This window comes from Molossus molossus, unplaced genomic scaffold (genome assembly GCF_014108415.1).
Source record: "Molossus molossus isolate mMolMol1 unplaced genomic scaffold, mMolMol1.p scaffold_m16_p_8, whole genome shotgun sequence".
NCBI classification, from domain to species: Eukaryota; Metazoa; Chordata; class Mammalia; order Chiroptera; family Molossidae; genus Molossus; species Molossus molossus.
Genome location: NW_023425402.1, coordinates 100215125 through 100232929, shown reverse-complemented (window position 1 = coordinate 100232929; position 17805 = coordinate 100215125). Strand labels below are relative to the sequence as shown.

Sequence of the window (17805 nt, the reverse complement as noted above, 5' to 3'; positions counted from 1 at the left end):
ATAGCTCAGAGCATATGAGCCTGAGATGTGCTGCGGTTTTTAACAAAGCCTGGGTATCTTTGTGTGTTGGACAACTTAAATGCTACAACTCTGTCTTTCTCAGCAGAGGTAGAGAGAAAACACAGTTCTTGTTCATCCTTAGCTTTTACCTTCTTTGTCCCGGTTCTTCACATAGCCTCCATATGAAGGCAGTCTTGAGAGTTTGGAGGGTTAGAGCTTCCTAGAAGAGAATGGAAGAACCCAGAAGAACAAATGTTTTTTAGTTATATTCTTCAAAATCCACTGGTTGAACTGGCAGGGACGAGTACTAATTAAAGGTGAGCCCTGGCCGGTTTGGCTCAGCAATAGAGCATCGGCCCGAGGACCAATGAGTCCCAGGTTCAATTCCAGCCCAGGGCACATACCTCAGTTGCAGTTCGTCCCTGGCCCTGGTCCCTCTCACATCGATGTTTCTCTCTCTCCCTTTCTCTCTATCTCTCTCTACCTGAAGATAAATAGAAAAAAATATATATCCCCGGGTGAGGATTTTTAAAAAGATGAGCTATAAATAGCTTATTAGACTAGAACTCAGACACACAATTCCACCTTTTCAAGATATTGGAAAGCAGCAGGTTCTACCTCCCAAATGTCACTGTGACTCATCCTTGCCCTCTTCGGAGCTTCTAAAGGGAGGTGGTACAGTGCTGTGGTTACAAGTGTTGTTTTTGGAACTGGAAAAGCCTAGGTTTTAATTACAGTTAGCCCCTTTAAGCCTCAGTTTCCTGACTTGTAAAATACCTTCTAGGATTATTGTGAGGTGAATCAGAACACTTGGTGGGTAGAAAGTTCTCAGTGAGTGATGTCTTAGTCTCCGTTCCTCTCCCGCGCCGTTACCAAAGATAGGATCTTAAACATACCTTTGGCCCTGTGAGTCTCTCGTTTGGAAGCTCTGGCTTTCCCCACCCACAGAAACGCTTTAGGATCACTTATGATCTGACCACGCAGGCTCCTTTTCAAACCTGACTTCTAGGCAACTTACTCCTGCCTCCCCTGAAGCTGCACTTGTTTGTCAGGTAAATAAAACTGTGTCCCTGGGCTGTTTGATTTGCTGATCCCTCAGCCCTTTTGAGACCCAGTTCAAATGTCACTTCTGAGTTTGTCCTCCCTACCCCATACCCCAGATGTTCCCTTACCAGCAGCAATTGTATGTACCTCTGTTTTAGTACTTATCACATTGATCTGCCTGTTTCCCCTGCTAGACTGAATTCTGAGATCATGGTTTCAAACCTGTATCCCCAGCACCTAACATGTTACTTTGTTTAAAGAAGTATTATTAGTAATTGCCTACTACAGGCTTACTTTTAAGAATAGATATTGTATACTATAAATAAGGGGAGAAATTACTTACATATATGGACTGTTCCTTTGTGTGGAGTGTAGGTGTGTCTGTGTCTCTGTCTGTCAGATGTCCCATACCCCCACTGCCATATCCACCCCCAACTGGAAAGTACCTTCCCCTTTAAGTAGCAGCTGACTGGTAGAATTGGGCAAGCTCACTGTGTGTTTCTCAGCACCTGGTATAGAGGTCTTTGGTAGGGCTTAGGGCATTTTCCACTGAGTTACAGTGAGCAGTTGAAAATTCGTCTCCCCCAGGAGACCTTTGGCACCAGGAAGACAGGGACCCTGTCCTTTCAAGAAAGCATACTTGGCCCTAGCTCATTGTTACCTGGTTGTAAAGGCTGAATACGTTTTGAATAAAGGAATTTATAAGTACAGATTATTTAATAGGTATGCTAGTGAAGTAAATGAAGAGTTCTCATCACTCTTTTTCTTTTCTAAGGTCCTTGTCATGTCAATAGCTTTATAATCTTGTAATCTTCCAGAAAAAAGGCCAAAGGTTGATTAAAAGAAAAGTAGCAAAGGTATTCGTATTTATTTGTTCTTTTGTTGTTTTTTTGCTAGACTTAAGATGTATCTGTGTTGCAAATATTTTTACAGAAATATCCCTGTTACCTAGGAAAATATTATGTATTTTTTGAAACTTTAAATTTAAAAAAAAAAAAAAACTTCAACCATGAATTCTTTTTCTTTTAGCTTGGATGTGGTCATGTCAGCCAGATTTGTCAATGCCCTGGCCGGATCTCACTGTATTTTAGCAAAAGCATGTCAGTGCCAAAGACTTGTTCATCCAACAGGAAAACCACTTAAGGTATTTGAGAGTACAACACGCAGCTCCCTGACAAGAAGTAAAAATATGGATTTGTTCTTTCCTGATACAGCAGCTGGTGGTTTGAATAAGTCCCAGATTCTGGAAATGAACCAGAACGTCCCAAACACAAGCATATTCTCTGCATTCAACATGGCATATTGCCAAGATGAACAAGCTCACCTTCCAACCAGGAAGTCTTTGGGTACTCACCGGATGACTCACAAACCAAATCGATTAGGTCCTAAGTGGTTTATAAAAATAATCAGGAGCCATTACTCATCTACATCAACAGAAACGCTTGTTCCTAAACAAGACTTTCCACAAATCAAGAGACCACTAAAGGCATCGAGGACCAGGCAGCCATCCAGGACCAACCTTCCAGAACTGTCCATGAACGAGGTACAGAGGTGTGGTGGGGGCACTTCTGTTTCATAATCATCGCTCACTCTCTAAACTGGTGTAGACTGCACACAGTCATACTGCAGCGTAAGAGAATTAGCAACCAGCTCAGCACTTTATTTAAATGTGTTTTTACTGATTTTAGGGAGAGAGAGAAGGAAACATCAATCCAGAGCATGTGCCCAGACCAGGAATCAAAGCGGGGACCTCGCAGTGCATGGGACTACGCTCAACCAACTGAGCCACTCCGGCCAGGGCCAGCTCAGCAATTCCTACATCAAGATCTTTGAAGCCAAATAGTAAAACTTTTTATACTCAAAGGGAATCAAAATCTTAATTCTAAGAATTAGTGATACATATAAAGACGAAATATAGGCAAGTAAATGTAAAAATATAGTTTACAAAAGAGTTAGTTATTAGCCTAAGGAAACTGAAAAATAAGACTAGTATTAAATCCAATCTAGAAATGGTCCTGTTAAAAAAACACCCATTGGCCCTGGCCTGTTTGGCTCAGCAGTCAGAGTGTCTTGGATTCTGGTCAAGGGCAAGTACCTCGGTTGTAGTCTTGCAGGAGGCAGCCAATCAGTGTCTCTCTCACATCACCCCCACCCCCCACCCCCCATCTGAAAAGAAATGGAAAAATATCCTCTGGTGAGGATTTAAAAAAAAAAACAAACACTTTAGCCCTTGCTGGTTTAGCTCAGCAGTTAGAGCGTCAACCTTCAGACCAAAGAGTTGAGGGTTCAATTCCCGGTCAAGGGCACGCACCTCGGTTTCAGGTTCAGTCCCAGTCCCAGTCCAGGTCGCGCAGCAGGCAGCCCAGTTGTGTGTCTCTCTCACATTAGGGTCTCTCTCTTGATCAGGCCTGTTGAATATGTCAGAAAACAGGTTCAAATGTCTTCTGAAAGTCCCAATTCTGCATAGACCTAAGCATGTTTGATTTTATGTGTGGGGGTTTTTTTGTTTGTTTTTTTTACTGTGCTGTTGGCTTCCTTTGAAAAGATGCATAGACCATCATTACTAATCCTCAGGTTATGAAGTTAGGTGTCGATGAATGACGTTTATTTTGGACTAGTTTTGTGTAAATTCTCGTATGGTCTCTCTGAACCTAGGAAGGACAGAAGAGCTGCTTGTCTACTGCTCTCACCACTTCTTCCCAGCTCCTGATTTTCCTGTTATATCGTTTAGCTTTGTGATCGTCCAGGAAATTCAGTGTCTGAGTGACGGAGATGAAATTAACTGTAAAAACCTGAGTTCGTGGCAGATACAAAAAGAGGAAGGTCAACTCCCTTTTTTCTTTTGTTATATCTAGCAGCAGAAAGCATGATCCAGTTTCTTATGAAAATCCTGACAAGGTCGAAGATGTCACTTTTTTGTAGTCATAGGTTATAAACTGTCGAAGGGGCATTATTTCTCTGCACTCTCCTTAGAATTGGAAGCAGTTTTCCTGAATTCCATTTTTTATTTTTCTTTAGGATTTTCTTTCTGCTTTTGGGAAAGGATTTGATATAGATTTTCATAATTTAATACAGTTTCAAACAAGGTAATAAAAGCATTACATTTACAATAGAGCGAACAACGGACACGAGCAGCGAAATAAATGTCGTTGAGTACCTGGTATAGCTCATTTAGTTAAACATTTTGTTCTGAGAGGCCCAATGGTTAAAGAAAGGAGGACATCCTCGGCTGGGTTATATATTTACTGTCTGATGGAGAACAAAAGTAAAACATAAAACGTCCACGAGAAATAGCTTCCTCCATCACCAAATTTAAAGGGTCCCTTATATCCAGGTCCTTATGTAGGAGAGATTTAGAACATAATAGATGTGACTTCAGTTGGAGTTTTGCAAGAACAGAAACAATGTTGTCTCTTTTGCCCTGGCCGGTTTGGCTTAGCAGTTAGAGCGTCAGCCTGCAGACTCGGGTCTCAGGTTCAATTCCCAGTCAGGGCACGTACCTGACTTGAAGGTTTGATCCCCGCCCAGTCTCACATCGATGTGTTTTCTCTCTCTCTCTCTCTCTCTCTCTCTCTCTCCCTCCCTCCCTCCCTCCCTCCCTCCCTCTCCCTCCCTCTCCCTCCCTCCCTTCCACACTATATTACAAAAAAAAAAAAAAATCAATGGAAAAATACCCTCAGGTGAAGATTAACAAAAAAAATAAAATAAAAGCACAGAAAAATAATAGAAAGATTGGAATTTCTGAAAGCATTTCTAAAGTGATCTGAAATAACGTAATTTTGGGACATTATTTTCCGATCTTACTTTTCATGGGCGAACACCAGCCTGAGGTGTGACCAGGTACTCTGCCCCTGGAGCTGAACGCTGGCTTTCATCTGCCCCAGATGCAGGCCACTCCATCTTCACATGGGCATCAAGGAGCTGGCAGATCATTTGTGGAGCCATAGCCCTTTCTGCCCCTCTGGACTGAGACAGGGAGGGAGTCTCCTTTGTACCAGAAAGCGGGCATGATTTGTCTCGTTCCTGACGAGTGCTGCTGAGTTCACCCACCTTTCTCTGCCACACAGCATGCACTCAGGATGATGGAATGAGGTGCATCGCCCTCTCTGTCCAAATTGGCTCTACCTGGTCTCATTGGCAGAGATTGTGACCTACTGAGATATTCAGCCCCCATCCCCCTGGCTCATAATCTATCATGCGATGCCAGTGCTGCTTGGCATGTCCTGTCTTTCAGGAGTAGAATGTCGGAGCACGAGGACCACGACTCCATGCCCAGGAGTGGTTTTCAGACGAACACCACAGTGTATTATAAATTTAACTAGTGGGTTGTTAATATTTTTATTTTTGTAGAATAAATGAGCAGTGAAACCACATCTTTTAATTATTATTTTTAGAGAGAAAGGGAGAGAGAAACATTGATGTGAGAGAAAAAACATTGATCAGTTGCCTTCTGTACACACCCTGGTCAGGGATCAAACCAGAAACCTGGGTATGTGCTCTGGTTGAGAATCGAACACAAAACCTTTTCGGTGTACAGGGAGGATGCTCCAACCAGCTGAGCCACACCAGCCAGGATGGGTTGTTAATTTTTTTTTTAATGAAATAGTATATAGAAAGTGTCAGAATGCATTATAAGTGATAAAGGTAAAAAATATTGTTTGGGGAAGCTTTGTGTCAGTTATTGGTGTGTGTGCATATATGTATATATGTGCTGTGTATATGAAAGGATTTCTCAGCATGGGTTACAGTCAAAAAGTTTAAAAACTAAAGCATTATACCAGTTACATAAAATGTATCTGTGTTTAATGATGTTCACCTACAGTCTGCACATAACAGGAAAAGCATGCATTTCTCCCTTAGTAATAGAGAAACAACACTGCTGTAATGCACTAATGTTCTTTAATAATAAAATGTGGAAAAAATAAATTTTTCTTTTTAAGAAAAGTGTTCCATCAGAGCGTCTGATGCTCTAAGACTGAGACAAGAATCATGTATAGATTTCTAGCCCCATCTGCTGGAGTGTGTCTTAGGTGGCCAGAAAAAAAACACAACTAAAAGCGTGTGGTTTTCTTGGCTTTGGGTTGTTTTGTTTTTAATATTTTAAAATAGAAAGGCCTAAATTTAGGCCTTAAATCCAATAACTATTTTTGGTTGGTTTGGCTCACTTACTTAAGAACAAGTTGTTGACCCCATTTTAAAACCTGAAATGTGTGCTCTATATGTGTATGTATAAAGTGCCTAGTAAATAGTGGTTCATTGTAAAAAGTAAAAAAAAAGACAGTTATGAAAATGAAACCTCCTCCTAAAGGAACATCTTTAATTAATAGGGGAGGATGCAAAGACAGGACACTCCATGGTTTTCCTTTCCTTTTACCAAATAGATTTATTAAAAACAAAAGAAATAAAACAAAAAAAAGATATGTCTACCAAGTCAAGAGAAAAAGTTTATGAATCATTTATTAATAGAAGAAGCCACAATTTAAACAGAGATTCAGATCCAAGTTGACAGAGGAAACAAAGTAGTGGCAAGCCATATATGCCATGTGACATGGGCTAGAGCTTTGAGCCAAACTAAATAGGACGTGGGAGAGAAGGAAATGTGACAATCTTCAGAAAATCTGCAGAGAAGATCCTTGGAATGGCCAAATGAAAAACAGATTGTGTTTTAAAATGTATTTATAATCTGACTATTTGGAGCTCAGAATACATTTTCTCGTGGAAATAGTGATTAAATGCTTTGCCTTGCCCCATTTTTGAGAGTGCAAAAGAGTAAAAATTTTCAGCACAGATGGGCCTGGTCAGTAACAAATGGTGGGGAAGCAGGTGTGAGAAAGCAGGGAGTGGGAGGGATTGTGTGGGCTGGAGAACCAGGCCCCTCCTCAGCCTGTTTATTGCCAGATCTCCCACTTGATCAAAAGATGGTGGAAATCTGGATTTTGTGTGAAATTGTACTTTATTGTTGATAGTTCATTCAAATCTTCAAAGCACTGTGTGAGTCGCCTCTTGAGTTGGGTGATTCTCTGGGCGGCAAGTTGACAATTTGATTCTAAGGACAGCCGAGCTCTGCCGTTTCAGAGGTTATGGAAAGACCCCCCCCACTGAACTAGCTCTTGACCTGTCTCCTGGCTTCTTTCTGTCTCCTGCTGTTCCCACTCCAGCCCAAGCGAAGTCAGCTGTAGTAGTCACAGAAGTACGTCATTCTGACATGCAGTCTGATGTCCTGTGGGTTTGCTTAGCAAGCTTCAGTAAATGTGTCCAGTCTTCAGGAGTGGGGCCAGCCTACTGTGGCCTTCCTTACCTGATCCGATGCCTCGTAACAGGATTCCTTTCTGCCAGCCGGATGAATCTCCTATCCTGTCAGCTCTTGAACTCCATGGAGCCTTAAAAGAGCAGACAGGACGAGCAGTTCTAAGCCTTAAGCACATAACTGATTCCTATACTACAGTAACTATACTTTGGCAGTATGGATCCATATGTTTATTTTTCTACCTTCATATGTGACCATGGGAACAACTTAACTCCATCCATTCATCCTCACATTCAACAGCAACTTCAGCTTTGTGTGACTTTTAATGATCTTTACTTGAATTAAATCATTTTGCTTATGAGTAGAGATATTTTTTTCTTTTAGGTTTTTCAGATTGTGAGTAACCTCAGGTCCTCTGTTAATTCCTCTGCAACTTTTTGAACCACACATTAGAACTGTGTGCCAGATTGAGGAAAAATCAAAGCAGGTTAGGCCATTTCTGGAGTGGGGGTCATGCAGGAGGCAGCCAATCGATGTTCTCTCTCATTGATGTTTCTATTTCTTTCTCCTTCTCCCTTCCTCTCTCTCTAAAATCAATAAAGAAAAAAAAAGGAAGAAAAGTTGACCATTTGTGTCAGTCGTTATTCTAGGCAGTAGACATTGATCAGCCTATTTAAGCTTCACAACCCCTGTGTAAAGTAGGCATTATTCTTGTTCTAACTTTTTTTATTAATCAGATTCTGTGCCTGAACTCTTAGCACCTGTGCCAATTGCTTTCAAACTGTATTGACCACATCCCAAAGTGAGAAACACGTTTTGTATTATACATACATACTGACCCTATATACATACTTAGACATATCTAAGTGGCAGAAAAGTCCATAAAATAAAATTTATCCTTACCATGAATAATGTACTCTAGTATTTTCTATTTTATTCTATTTAGTGTTGTTCTTTTACTGGTTTGGGCCACTAAACTGATATCAGGACTTACTAATTAGTTGTGACTTACAGTTTGACAACACTGCTCTGTGTTGTGTTGCGTCCCACATGTGCACAGTTCAGACACAGATCATGAATCTTCACGTGTACACACAGACGAGACTCGATGCAGGAAACATAGCACTAACCTGGATGCGTTCTCAGATCTACAGAACTTGGTTTGATGTTACCAGAGTAAAAGTTCTATTATACTTTTGTAGATTGTAAGTAATCTCTGCTTATACAAAGCTGGTGACAAGCTATTACATAACATTAAATAATTATGTTGCTGTGAAAAAGAGTCATGGAAACTCAAGGGTTGGAGAAACTTTTTAAATAGCATTTCATCCATATGATGCCTTAATCCTCTGTATCCTTTGCTCAGTCTGTGCTTGAAACACTACCAGCTGGGGAGCGGCTTCCTTTTCAGGATAGCCATTCTGTCTTTTTGGCTAGCAGGAGCAAGTTCTTTCATACAGTCAGCGGCAGTCTGTCTTCCTGTTGCTTCTTTTTCTCATCTGTAGTATACCTCTTGTATGAGCTTTAAGATGTTTGAAAAAAACGCCAGCTTTGCAAAATGCAGCCCTGTAAGGTGACAGCAGCCATTGCAGACATTTCAGCCTCCTGGTGACCCATGTCATACTAATCTCACTGAAACAGGACCTGATGCACTGCACAGCGTTTGCAACTGCAGATGAATATCACCTTGGAAACCTCTCTCAAGACCTGGCCTCTCATGGATATGTTGAAGTAACAAGCTTGCCTAGAGGTACATCTTCTTGAACCTGGGGCCAAGTATGTTAAAATGCATTAGAAAATAATTTTCCTATGATACTGTCTTAAATATGCATTTGCTTAAGTTTCATTTTCTGTTCACTTTTATGATTTCATCTTAAAAGTGGTGTTGAACCTTTTCATACAAATGACATACAGAGATAAGAAATTAAAGTGTATTCACAGGGAACTTAATTCTCACATTAAACTCTGTAAGATCTATTAAGTTGTATAGCATCACTAGTACTTGGAATGATAAAGGCCATGACAGTTCATTGCTTTTGAATTAAAACGTTGTTTTAGTATTACTGAAGAACCTGGAAATTCATAGAAATGTTGGGGAGAGCCTTTAAAGAAAAATTTACCAGTACAATCCAATACTGTAGAATTAAGAAAATGAGTTAAAAGATGAACACAACATTAAAATAAGCTTAGCTGAGGATATCAGGTAGGATTCTTGAAAAAATAGCCTGCTTTACATTAAAAAATAAGTAACTTGGGCCCTGGCCAGTTTGGCTCAGAAGTTAGAGCGTCGGCCTGCGGTCCAGAGAGACCTGGGTTCGGTTCCCACTAAGGGCATGTACTTCGGTTACAGTTTGTCCCCGGCCCTGGTTGGTCGTGCGGGTGGCAGCCACTCGTTGTGTCCCTTTCACATCGATGTTTCTCTCTCTTCCTCTCTCTCCCTCCCGCTCTGTCTGAATAAAAAATGAAAAGAATGTCCTCGGGTGAGGATAAATGAAAAAAATAAGTAACTTGGAACACTTTGATGGAAATTCATGAATTTACCTCAAAGTAGCAAAAATAGGTTGAAAACCCTCCCTGCTACAGAGAAAATTCTTAAGAGTCATTGACCACATAAGAAATAGTCGAGCCTGGCCTGTTTTGCTCAGCGGTTTGAGCATCAGAGTCCCGGGTTCGGTTCCCGCTAAGGGCATGTACCTCAGTTGCGATTTTACCCAGGCCCTGGTTGGGGTCGTGTGGGTGGCAGCCAATGTATCTCTCTCACATCGATGTTTCTCTCTTTCCCTCCCGGCTCTATCTGAAGATAAATACAAAAATGTCCTCAGGTGAGGATTAAAAAAAAAAAAAAAAAAGAAATAGTCGAAATGTCGTTATGCTTTTTCAGCCTTGATTATCTGAACAGACTGTTAGTTCTAATAGATGGCAAACACAGACATAATTGACTTAGGAAAACAGAGCTATGTCCAGGGCCCTGAAGATGGAAAGTTGCCCTTGGCATTCGGGCAGGGTGGCCTGGGTACTGCACACTGGGGGCTTCTTGGACGGTTCTCGCTGCTGAGTCTTCCATTTCTGTTCATGTTGCTCTTGGCTGTTAGGTGGACTTTGCCCTCTGTAGGACAGGGAAGTTAGGGTACACCCAAAGAAAGGTAGTTTAGGATTTGATCTCTATCCAAATTCCCCTTCCCCCAGCCTCTACCAGGAATTCTGAGACTCTGAGGATCCCAACTTTCGGTTAAGAAACTATATATAACCTTTTACATATTAATATTAGTATGTTTACTAATTGATATATATATTTATAATGTGTATTATAGAATGTTTATATGCTTATAACAACTTGTTAATGAGTATTTGTATATTAATATATATTTAATAATATTGCAAAGGTCAAAATATTTAAATGTTATAGTTGACGACTATGGCAGTTCCATAATTAACTCTGAAGTGGTCAGTAGCTTTGTTTCTGTATATTTTCTGTTACCCACAATTTATACAATATCATTTAAAATTCAGGAAGGTTAGTAGTTTGAGAATTATATTACTAATATATAAAATTATAAGTAAAATGGTATTTAAAGGATGAGAATATATTAATGTCCTTACGTTTTATTTTAAATCAACTTTATAGAAAGAAGTTTACTTCTAGAGCCTTAGTTGTTTTGAAACTACAACTTTAATAATTATTAACTGGACTAGTGATTACTGAATCAAAATCGGTACGGATGAGCAGTTTTAAATTGCACTAACAATAGTTTCACAGGTTGTTGAATGTTTCGTGAAAGTGATTTTGTGTGGCCTTTTTCACGTTCATATACTAAATGCTTTCAGAAACCTCAGTAGAAAGACGGACAGTGTGTTATAGAGTGCTTAATGGTCTATGAAGACATGATCATGAGTTCTTGATCAAAAGCTTATAGGTGCCTCTTAAACCTTGTGTCACCTTGTGACATAGCTTTTCAGTCATTTATTTTAAATCACAGATGCAGCAAATATTTTGGTGATGGGCGTGGAAAATTCTGCAAAAGAAGGCGATCCTGGGACAATATTCTTCTTCAGGTAAGACAAGAAAGAAACCTCCCTGGAGATGGACTCATGGTCAGGTAATATGGTCTTTAAAGGTACAGGTGTAGCCCTGGCCAGTTTGGCTCAGCGGTTAGAGCGTCGGCCTGCGGTCTGGAGAGACCCGGGTTCGGTTCCCGCTAAGGGCACGTACTTCGGTTGCAGTTTGTCCCCGGCCCTGGTTGGTCGTGCGGGTGGCAGCCACTCGATGTGTCCCTTCACGTCGATGTTTCTCTCTCTCTCTCCCTTCCTCTCTCTCCCTCCCACTCTATCTGTACAAAAAATGGAAAAATATCCTCGGGTGAGGATAAAAAAAAAAAAAAAAAAAAAAAAAGGTACAGGTGTAGCCCTGGCTGGTTTGGCTCAGCAGTTAGAGTGTCGGCCCATAGACTGGAGAGTCCCGGGTTCGGTTCCTGCTAAGGGCATGTACACGGTTGCAGTTTGTCCCTGGCCCCAGTGGGGTTGTGTCGGTGGTGGCCACTCGATGTGTGTCTCTCATCTTCCCTCTCTTCCTCCCACTCTTTCTGGAGATAAATGCAAAAATATCCTCGGGTGAGGATAAAAATAAATAAATAAATAAATAAATAAATAAATAAAGGTGTACCTCCTCTTTCAATAGCAAATGTGTTCAAAATTTGTGACTTAAAATTTTTTTTTTTTTTAAATCCTCACCCGAGGACATTTTTCCATTTTTTGTACAGATAGAGTGGGAGGGAGAGAGAGGAAGAGAGAGAGAAAGAGAAACATCGATGTGAAAGGGACACATCGAGTGGCTGCCACCCGCACGACCAACCAGTGCCAGGGACAAACTGCAACCGAAGTACGTGCCCTTAGCGGGAACCGAACCCGGGTCTCTCCGGACCGCTCTAACCGCTGAGCTAAACCGACCAGGGCAATTTGTGACTTAAATTTATCCTTTGATTCTTAGTATATCTAGGAGGGTTTATCAGTTTTAGGAATCTTCTGATAAATCCTCTTATAAAATAATTTTTAAAACCAGTAAATAATCTTTTGCGGGCTTGTCTGTATTTGTAAATCTGGATTTGCATTTACGAAGTACAGGGAAAGCACCCTATTCCCCCTTCATCTTCGGTGCCCTTTACCGATCACACCCAGGCTGCCTGCCCTGCTGTCTTCTCTCCTTTTCTTCCTCCTCCCTCTGGAGCTCTTTAGCTGATGTGTTAGCCCACTTTACCTGTCCAGAGACTGACTGGGACCCTGACTCACATGCACTTACTCCTTTCAAACACTCCAGAATAGCTGAGGGAAGGGTGATGATAATAGAAAACACTTAGAATAATTTCATATTATTCTCACAACACTTCAGAAAGGTCTGTTATTCCCCAGTTGCAGCTGAGGAAACGTGATCAGAGGGGTTAAGTGGATTACCCACAGTCAGGGGACTAACAAGTGGCAGAACAGAAACATGGAGCATTGTAAGCACCCAAACTTTGATAGTCTTTGTGGTCCTCATCCTTGTGGCTGACGCTAACTGGAAGCCCTGTCTTTGTTCCTGTTGATGACTCACCTTCCTTTGTTTGTGTTGTTCATTTTTTCAAATCTTCACCTTAGGATACGTTCCTGTTGGTTTTAGAGAGAGAAGAAGGGAGAGAGAGACAGAGAGACATTGATCGACCACCTCCCACACATGCCCAGCCCAGTCTGGATCAAACCCAAACCCTAAGTATGTGTCCTCACCAGGAATCGAACCTGCAGCCTTTTGCTGTACTGGTGATGCTCAACCAGCTGAGGCACTCAGCCAGGGCGACTCACCATCCTTTTGATATTACTTTGTAGATAATCAAAAGTTCAACATTTAGTCCAAGTAGAATAGTGTCCCCTTTGCCTTAGGTGAGGAATTTGAATTCTGAGGTCCTCTGGGTCGGTGCCATCCATTAGAAATATAATGCAAGCCCTGGCCGGTATGCTCAGTGGTTAGAGGGCATCAGCCCATGGACCGAAGGGTCACAGGTTTGATTCCCAGTCAAGGGTGCACGTACCTCGGTTGCAGGCATAATCCCTGCCCTGGTGGGAGCATGTGCGGGAGGCAACCAATTGACGTGTCTCTCTCACATTGATGTCTGTCTGTCTGTCTGTCTGTCTGTCTCTCTCTCTCTCTCCCCTCTTCCCCTTTTTCCCTCCTTTCCTTCCTCTCTTCCACTCTATCTAAAAATCAATGGAAAAATATCCTCGCATAAGAATTCACAACAAAAAATAAATAAAACAAAAAGCAATAAAATGCAAGCTACAAATTCAAGTCTCATCTGTAATGATATGTCTTCTAATGGCCACATTTTTTTTTTAAGTTAAAAAAAAAATTTAATTTTGAACAACACTAATAATACCATATAATGCTGGAAATTAAATTTAATAATATAGCCTGGCTGGTGTGGCTCAGTGGATTGAGCATTGTCTTAACGGACTGAGAGGTCCCAGTTCGATTCCTGGTCAGGGCACATGTCTGAGTTGCAGGCTCTATCCCCAGTAGGGGGCGTGCAGGAGGCAGCTGATCGGTATTTCTCTCTCACATCAATGTTTCTATCTCTCCAAAAAAACAATAAAAACATTAAATAATAATAAATTTTATTTAACTCAACATATCTAATATAATTTCAACATGTAATCAGTCAGTAATTAATTAAATTTTTCATTATATTTTTCTCCTTAGACTATGACAGGATAATTTTAATATTTTTCCAGTTACAGTTTCCAGCCAGTATTATTTTGTATTAATCCAGGTGTATGAAATTTTACATTCTTTTTTTCATACTGAGTCTTTGAAACCTGGTGTGTATTTTACACACCATCATTTTTCAGTTTGACAGGTTACACGTGGCCTCTGAGCTCCGTAGTGCACAGCCCAGCTCTAGACAGAGGGCACACGGTTCCCAGGACCTCCCATCTGCCCAGAAGTCATTCTCTGAATTAATACTCTGTCTGTGACTTCCAGTACCTCCCAGATCCATATCCTGAGACTATATGCTGGCCTGTCGAAACAGCTTACTACCTGGTCTCTCTGTCTTCTCAGCCCACTACCAGTTTGTCTGTCTGTCTTAGGCAGGTCTCAATAGGTCATTCTGATCACTACTCTCCTGCTTAAAATCCTTTGGAATTTGACCAAACTCCTTGTCAGAGCACAACGTTTCTTGCGGGTTTAGCTGCTCCCTGCCTCTACCTGGATTCCCTACTACTTGCCCACATCCACAGCCATTCAAACTACTAACTGTTCATTCTGAGAGGTTCCCTGTTCCTCCCACCTTCTCCCTGAACGCACAGTGTGCCCTCTGCCGAGTGGCCTTCTCACGTTCTCTCTTTGGCTGGCTCTGCTGGTCCTCCGGGAACTGTGTCTCTCCGGTTCGCATCCAGGTGTATGCTGCATCATTCTGTTAGAACACTGATCACACACTATTGTAATCGGTGGTCCAGGTGTCAGTCTTTGCTAGATCGGGAGGTCCTTGAGGATAAGAACTAACCGTAGTCATCTTTACATCCCAGGTGCTAAGCACAGACCCTGTGTAAGCTACGTGCATCGCTTAAGAAGTGTCTGAAGCCTGATGGGGCAGCATATTCCACCTTCCTCTCCGTCCCACCTTTCCTTCTTCCGGGGCAGTAGCCCAGAGCCCTGACTCCCTTTTTTATTTACTACCTAAACAGCTCAACACATCAAACTTTACAAATCAAAACAAGCTGGTTTACAGTTTAGGCCTTACGTCCTATCAAAGCCAGAATCGGACCCAGAGGGCCTCCTGGCATCCTCGGAGTTCGGCCGAAGCACTGTGAGGTCGGTGGCCTTACTCCCCAGGTGCCTGCGGCCACCTGAGGCTGTAATTTATCTCGGTCTCTATATTCCACAACTAGCAAAAGCATGACCTTTTATTCTTTTCCTATGCAGAATCTATAGGAGAGCTAAGACGAGTCTCAAAAATGTCCTTATTCTGATTTTTGAACATCAGAATTGAAACAGCTGTGAGACGGTCTTGATGCATCGAGTTATATGTAGTATTATAACAAGAATTATTTGTTCTGCAAACCAGGAGGGAAATCGTGAACTTTTGAGAGGTCAGGTTTTATCAGTAATATATCATATATATTTAAATTGCATCCTGGATACATTCTAGAAGTTACCTAAGCATGGCTTTCTGTATGGCCCTGAAGAATGTATTGTACCTTTAACTAAGCTGATTCTTTTATTTTTTTAAATCAGGGAAGGAGCTGCTGTGTTCTGGAACGTAAAAGACAAAACTGTGAGTATAAATAAAGTGTAAATGTATAAGAATATAGTTTTCTGGGAATAAATTGTCAATTAGCACTCAACAATCTGAGCCATTGGAAGGTAAATTAACAGATAATCTACAACTTATTTGCTCTGCATTATGTGATATTTGTCCTAGCAGTTTCATCTTCCAAAATATATTTCAGCTTATAATTTTCTACATGTTTTAGTCTCTGAGCATACATTAATTTTTGGAGAATCAGAACAACCCTAGCTACACTGCAGACAGAAGTATAGTCCATACAAAATGAATAACGTACACACAGTTCACGGGAAGCTGGCTGCTGAGTCTTATTTTTAGTTTTCCAGAACTGTATCACTCACAGGAAATAATGTCTTCAGTATCTCTATTAGGATTTGTTTAATACAACCTTTTTAGAGACAGTTTGATAATACACATCAAAGCTTTATATTTAACTCAGCGATTTTACATCTAGAAAGTTATCCAAAGGAAGAAATTGCAGTTAATGCCTGATGGGTGATGTATAGAAAGGTTCATCAATGCATTGTTTACAAAATTTGGAAATAACCAAAATACATAATCGGAAGTTCATTAAACACTATGACTTTAATGAGTTTACTACTGTAGTAAATGTAGAATAGACTACAGCTCTTAAAAATCACGTGGAAAAATATGCCTAGAAAATGGTGGAGAATGCGTATATGATACAGTTAATAGAGGAAGGTACAAAAATATAACCAATATAATAGCAGAGCTGGTTACAAAAATGTACCTTCTATTCCCAGTTTTACTAAGAGCAAACACACACACACACACACGGAGGTGGCTAGAGGGATTTCCTGAAGAAAAGGGAAATAAAAATGACCAGCAAATAAAAGAAAAAGATAATACAAATTAGCTATTTGAAGTGGCAAAGATATAAAAGGCTGATAATACCCACTGTTTTTAAAGAATGCTCTCATAAAGGTTTGCATTCTAAAATTGGAAAAACTATTTTGGAGAGTAGTTTAGCAATATTTATCAAAATTGTAAGTGTGCGTGTCTTTTTTTTTTTCTCTTCTTTTTCTTTTGTCCATTGAGGCATTTTATTTGCACATGTGTATTACATCCCTAAAAAAGAATCCCAGGATTTTCCCTCCTGTGTGTTTTCGTCTTGCTTCTACATGGTCCATGGTGCCCGCTGAGGTGGTCAGTACAGTGAAACCAGACTGACGGGATGGAAGCAGGTGGTTCTGCCGTTTTTCTAGATCTTTGAGTTGCACATCAAATCAGGGGCTGATTACTCCACACTTGTTCAGGCGGCCTGTGAGGTTCACAACAATTTTCCCAGCTCTGTGGTCATCAGTAATTTCAAAGTCGCCAATGTAACCACGCTTCATCATCACAGTTAGAAACCAGACGATGACTTTGGAGCTCGGCCTAAGAAGAACCTGGCGTTTGCCTCTCTTTTCGGCACGGTTGACACTCCTCAGAGCATCAGCCAGGATGTTCATGCGCACCATTGTGGCGGCCCGGAAAGATGGCAGAAAGAGTGTGCGTGTCTTTGATCTAGCGATTCCTAAAGAAATATGCCCACAAGGCCGTGAAGATGATACACATAAGGATGTGCAGTGCAGCCTTCAGTGGTGGAGAGGAGGACTCTTCCCCCACAGATGGAATTTAGGACGGTTGAATAAATTGGGACTCCTGCATTAAGGAGATAGCCTTGAAAATGCTCCTGTGCACGCTGTGACCCCATTTCCTGTAAAAAACCAAAGTAAATGTACGTACATACACACGTAGGAACAGTCTGGAAGGCTGTGCACCGAATTGAATGGTTACTCATGGGATTCTCACTTTCTCTACCTGTGTTGTTTACAATTTTTAAAGTCTGTTACTGCCCGGCCAGTGTGGCTCTGGTTGAGCGTCAACCCATGCAGCACGAGGTCGCCGGTTCGATTCCCAGTCAGGGCACATGCCCAGGTTGTGGGCCCGATCCCCAGTATGGGGTGTGTAGGAGGTAGCTGATCAATGGATGTGTCTCTCTCACATTGATGTTTCTCTCCTGCTAAAAAAAATCAATAAAAAGTTAAATATAAAAAATACAAACCATAATTTTACTAGTGGTTTTCTGTAGGTTGTAGGATAGTGATAATTTTTATTTTCTTCTTTATGCTCATTTGTGTTTTCCAAATATAAAAACAAATGAATATGTCTTTCTGATGAGTTTAATATCACAATTAA

General features: G+C 41.1%; 1 protein-coding gene and 1 pseudogene across 3 annotated transcripts in view; one reads left to right on the top strand and one right to left on the bottom strand.

The window, feature by feature from the left end:
* Positions 1–17805, top strand: part of RMND1 (required for meiotic nuclear division 1 homolog) — a 40808-nt gene that overhangs the window by 3553 nt on the left and 19450 nt on the right. For all 3 annotated transcript variants that reach the window (XM_036248743.1, XM_036248744.1, XM_036248745.1), the window contains exons 2-5: positions 2074–2587; positions 8933–9041; positions 11269–11344; positions 15552–15591. In XM_036248743.1, coding sequence (XP_036104636.1) covers positions 2087–2587; positions 8933–9041; positions 11269–11344; positions 15552–15591 — 726 coding nt within the window. In that variant the 5' untranslated portion in view covers positions 2074–2086. The remainder of the gene's footprint in view (positions 1–2073; positions 2588–8932; positions 9042–11268; positions 11345–15551; positions 15592–17805) is intronic.
* LOC118621445 lies at positions 16663–17087 on the bottom strand (annotated as a pseudogene).